General features: G+C 36.3%; 1 protein-coding gene across 1 annotated transcript in view; it reads left to right on the top strand.

The window, feature by feature from the left end:
• LOC100186028 (sodium-coupled monocarboxylate transporter 1-like) overlaps positions 1-5183 on the top strand; it is a 9946-nt gene that overhangs the window by 1441 nt on the left and 3322 nt on the right. The window contains exons 4-9 of the mRNA XM_009862587.3: positions 800-865; positions 1674-1793; positions 2154-2308; positions 2867-3007; positions 3580-3798; positions 4173-4285. Coding sequence (XP_009860889.2) covers positions 800-865; positions 1674-1793; positions 2154-2308; positions 2867-3007; positions 3580-3798; positions 4173-4285 — 814 coding nt within the window. The remainder of the gene's footprint in view (positions 1-799; positions 866-1673; positions 1794-2153; positions 2309-2866; positions 3008-3579; positions 3799-4172; positions 4286-5183) is intronic.

Genomic DNA, 5183 nt, shown 5'->3' with positions numbered 1-5183 from the left:
AAAACGTGTCCCATCTTCCCCCACCCTACCATTTCACTTATCGTGGTATAGTCGGTTGGGGTAAGACGGTTCATGTTTTCATTCTTTGACCGTATCCTCACTACTCTAAAGTATAGCTTTGTCAATTGTTAAAACACAATTGGGAAATATGAAGTATACATGTGCTAACGGTTTCCATCATTGCTACCATTGTGGGCGTATGTGTTTACGACAATTGCCCCAACCCAGTGGTCACTGATGGGTTGTCCAAATTATCAGCAATACCTATAGAAATGGAAAAAATCTAAAAAAAATAATCACCTACAAAGTAACATACATGGTAGCTCGTAAGCTGACACGAGGTGCTAAACCCGTGTGATAACGACTGTCGTTTTCCAGCCACGCGAGGATAAAGTAGGTTACATTCATTCATACATTCACATTCATCCCGACTTACCATGTGTATATAGGTCATAATAGAGGAATTTATTTATCCTATAAACTGGTTTAACCGAAGTCAATATTCAAGTGAATTCATGAACTTATTTTTGACACGTTTGTCCTTACATGGTCCAGGGATGGTATTTTCTGCTACCAACTAAAGTTAGTCGGTCGCGGTTAATATTGGTTACCGGTATTTTAGTCGGGCGACTAAATTTATGTACATTACCTATATTATACAGAAGTTAGTCAGTCGAAATCGGCCGCTAAATTTTCGTCGGTCGATTTAGGCGGCGACTAGTTTAGTCGATATCCGAAAATGCCACCCTAGCTTAAAGTTTTACTCTTAATATTTTAAGATTTATCTTTTTTTTATCAGCTTTTAGAAATCCGATTTCACCGAAGTGTTCGACTTTTCGCTTCATCCCTTGTTATATTTAATACGGTAAGTTGACATAATGGTTTGGTGGTTTGCTTTATATATTTTATATGGGTGGAATCCAATAACGGCAATATAAATTGGGCAAGGAGATTTGGTTATATATTCTAGCGGTGCATTTTGTGCTCGGTTAAACAAAATTGTCGCACAAACAGAAAAAATCTCTTTAAATAATCACTCACAAAGTTTACCTGTTAACTCGTAATTGGGCACGAGATGTATAAAACAGACCACCCATGTTATAACGACTGTCGTTTTCCGGCCACACGGAATAAATCAAGTAAGATTTATGGGTGTGATCTATCTTTTACGTCACTGCTTTAGTTTTATGCATACCGATCAAACATCATAACAGCGCTACAATGGTTACGATAGGTTGTAAGACTTTACCTGTGTTTGCACCGATTTTAAAAACTCCTTTGTCAATGTACACGCCAGGGTATATGGCTAATTTAACCTGAACTGAAAACGTTTTGATGCTTTTACATGATGGATTTCATTACGTTAAAGATAAAAGCTCTCTTAACATTGTTAGAAGAGTATCTTTGCTTTCCTACATATTAAATATGTCCCCGGTAATAAATACCTTTCATTCTACTTGAAGTAGCCGCAGATCCCAATCATAAAATATAAAATACCTCGTTAGGTCGTTAAATTACAATAAAGTGTCATACAGCAAGATTTCGTACTTGTTCCCAGCCAAAGTAATAACGAAGTTATATAAAGTATAATTACAAAACGACCACGGCATTTGAATGGAACAATTTTTCATTCTGGCCGTTAACAGATCTTTTGTTTTCTCTTGTTTTTTTAGGTTACTCATATGGCCTTCACATTATACGTGACTTCACTTGCCTTAACATCTGTAAGCCCAATCAGTTTAGCGGTTAGCATTCTACTCACTTCAGGAATCTGCACATTATATACAACTATTGTGAGTATTCCATAATATCCAAATATATAGAGAGTTATATGGACGTAGGTTATGTGTTTGGGTCCAAAGACGCTTAATAGCAATTGCTCCGACCCTGTGAACCAGGATGTTAAATACATTATAACTTGTAAAATATACATACAAAGTCATGGAAACTAAGCGGACACGAGGTATTTGAAACAGAACTCTCGTGTTATATCGATTGTAAAGTTGTCCGCCATAGAATGATAAATAGGATACATTTATTCACTTTTCAGAATGTCTTTTCTTCGTATAGTGTCAAGTATACACCACAACTGTACTATCGCAAATATAGTTTACTATTATAACAACATACATAAGGTTTATATTCCATTATAGGGCGGCATGAAAGCTGTGATATGGACCGACACATTGCAAGCATTCATCATGGTATCTGGTTCCATGGCTGTATTTATAAAGATCGCTATTTTACTTGGAGGAACTGATAAGATTTGGGAAGCAGTTGAAAGAGGACATAGAAACACTGTTTGGGAGTAAGTTAATATGGATATACTTGATGTCATGTTGGTGTATTTATGGCTATGTATATCTTCGTGTACTGCTGGGCGAATATGACAACATTGGCCCAAATCTAGAGCAGGCTTGTCTTGCCGTAGGACCTTACTCATATAAAACCATTTTACACACGGTTGCCACTCGTACACCTCAATTTCTATCTTACACAAGACATAAACGCATGCACGCATACACATTCTATATATAGTAGGGTGGGGGAAGACGGGACATCTTTAGCACATAATATCCAAATGTCCTGATCGTGTTTTAAACAATTAACAACTGTCTATGGAAGTCGTGAAAAAACAAATTTTATAACTCTTTTAATGTTTTTGTTTACTACTAAATGGGATGAGAAAATAGACTGAAAGCTCGTCTTAGTTTCCCTACTATATCTATACGATCTTGAAGTATATTATACACCATTATATAAAATTTGGATACCTAATCATACTCACCTAATAACGCTTTTTTCCCTTTTTTAATATATGTATCGACCAAACAACTTTAATATGACTTATATTACATATCTCCAGCTTCAACCCGGACCCGACCCTTGTCCATACATTTTGGACGATAATGGTTGGTGTAGGGATATCTTGGTCAACAGCTGGTTGCTGTAACCAAGCTTTTGTTCAACGTTATCAAACTTGTGAGAGCGTTCGCGATGCAAGAATGTAAGTTCTCATTTTAAAACATATGTACCCCGCATGTTAATAAATTTACATCTATAGTATTGTGGGGTAATACGGGACAACTTTAGCAGATACCATTCAAATATTATGATTGTGATTTAGACAAATTACAACGGTCTATGGAAGTCGTGAGAATACAATTTTACAATTCTTTAAATGTTCTTTGTTTACTAGTAAATGGGGCAAGAAGGGATAATAAAAAGTTGTCCCATCCTTCCCCATCCAATCATGTGTAGTAGCTCGTTGGCACGGGGTGTATAAAACAGAACTCCCATGCTATAATAACTGCCGTTGCCCAGCCATGTGACGATAAAGCAACCTACTTTCATTTATTTATGTCCATTTCTGGTATAACGTGGCAATCTTTATGCATAACTCGAACAAAATACCTATAGTGTTGCAAAACATAAAATAGCAAAGCAATTGCAGCAAGGAATAAACGCCATAACAAGAAAATGTATATCAATATTTATTTATAGTATACAGTTTCTCATTGCAAATAGTTAGGCGCGTTAAAATAAACGTATCGTCTCATGTTTTATGTAACATTACAGAGCATCTATCTTGTCCGGGATCCCGATGTCACTCCTGCTTTTCATAGCAGCATTAAACGGTTGTGCGATGTATGCTTACTATGAAGGGTGCGATCCTTTGACAGCTGGGAAAATAATCAAAATTGATCAGACTGTCCCTTACCTGGTGTTGCAAATCTTTGCAGAGTTGCCTGGAATGGCGGGGCTGTTCGTTTCAGCTGCTTACAGCGGCATGCTAAGGTGAGGCCGTGTATAATTAAATTAATAGATATAGTAAGGTAAGGGGAAATAGGACACCTTTTCGTTTAGTTTTCTTTTTTCATTTGGTAGTAAGCAAAGGACATTAAATGAATTATAAAACCGTATCTTCACGACTTCCACAGACCGTTGTTAATTGTTTAAAACACGATCAGGCTGTTTGGATATTGTGTGTTAAAGCTGTCCCATCTTCCCCCACTCTACTATATATATATAATTTTTAAAACACGATTCGTATATTTAGATATTATATGCTAAAGGTGAAAACCTAATCTTTTTACACTCATGCATATAATAATTGGCCATAGATATATGTTTATAATTAGATCGCAATGTTGATCGTGATTTATTCACAGTACTGTATCTTCTGGCATCAACGCCGTATCCGGACTCGTACTTGCTGACTTTCTCCTGCCTTGCTTCCCCAGATTAAGAGAGAAAACACAACTTAACATTAGCAAATTACTTGGTAAGTCATTGTTAATTAATTTAACATACAGAAGGGTTTTAACTCCATTTTCTCGTCCCGTTTAGTAATAACCAAAGAACATTCAAAGAATCATATAACTATATCCTCACGACTCCCACAGACCGTTGTTAATTATTAAAAACACGATCAGGATATTTTTATATTATGTGCTAAAGATGCCCCATCTTCCTCCACCCCACTATATATACAGTAGAGTGGGGAAAGACTGAACGTCTTTAGTATATACATAATATCCAAATTTCCTAATAGAGTTTTAAACAAATAACAACGGTTTATAAAATTCGTGAGGATACGGTTTTATAATTCTTTGAATGTTTTTGGTTTGTACCAAATGGTCCGAGAAAATTGAAAGAAAATAGGTCCCATCTTCCCCCACCCTACTATATAGAAACGTATTTAACAGTACGTTGTAGCATTGCTAAGCATTGTACAGGAGGGTGGGAATAATGAGACACCTTTTCATTCTATTTTCTCATCCCATTTGGTCGTAAACAAAAAATATTTAAACAATTATAAAACCGTATCTCACGACTTTCGTAGACCGTTGGTAATTTCTTAAAAGATATTTTTAACTTACCCCACCGTACCACTATACTATTAAAGGGACTTATGTATGTATGTATGCACTATTGGGTTTAACTGCGACGGTTTTTAATTTTTTTAACAATTGTTATTTGAATGGATGAATGAATGTAACTTACTTTATCCTCGGGGGTCCGGAAAACGACAGTCGCACGGGTTTAAAACCTCGTGCCAGCTTACGAGTTACTTTGTGGGTGATTATTTTTTGGGGATCTTTTTATGTATGGCTGATAATTTGGACAAACCATTAGTGACCATGGGCTGGAGCAATTGGCGTTAAGTGTCTGCCCAAGGA

This window comes from Ciona intestinalis, chromosome 14, assembly GCF_000224145.3.
Source record: "Ciona intestinalis chromosome 14, KH, whole genome shotgun sequence".
NCBI classification, from domain to species: domain Eukaryota; kingdom Metazoa; phylum Chordata; class Ascidiacea; order Phlebobranchia; family Cionidae; genus Ciona; species Ciona intestinalis.
This window is presented reverse-complemented; position numbering and strand designations above follow the sequence as displayed.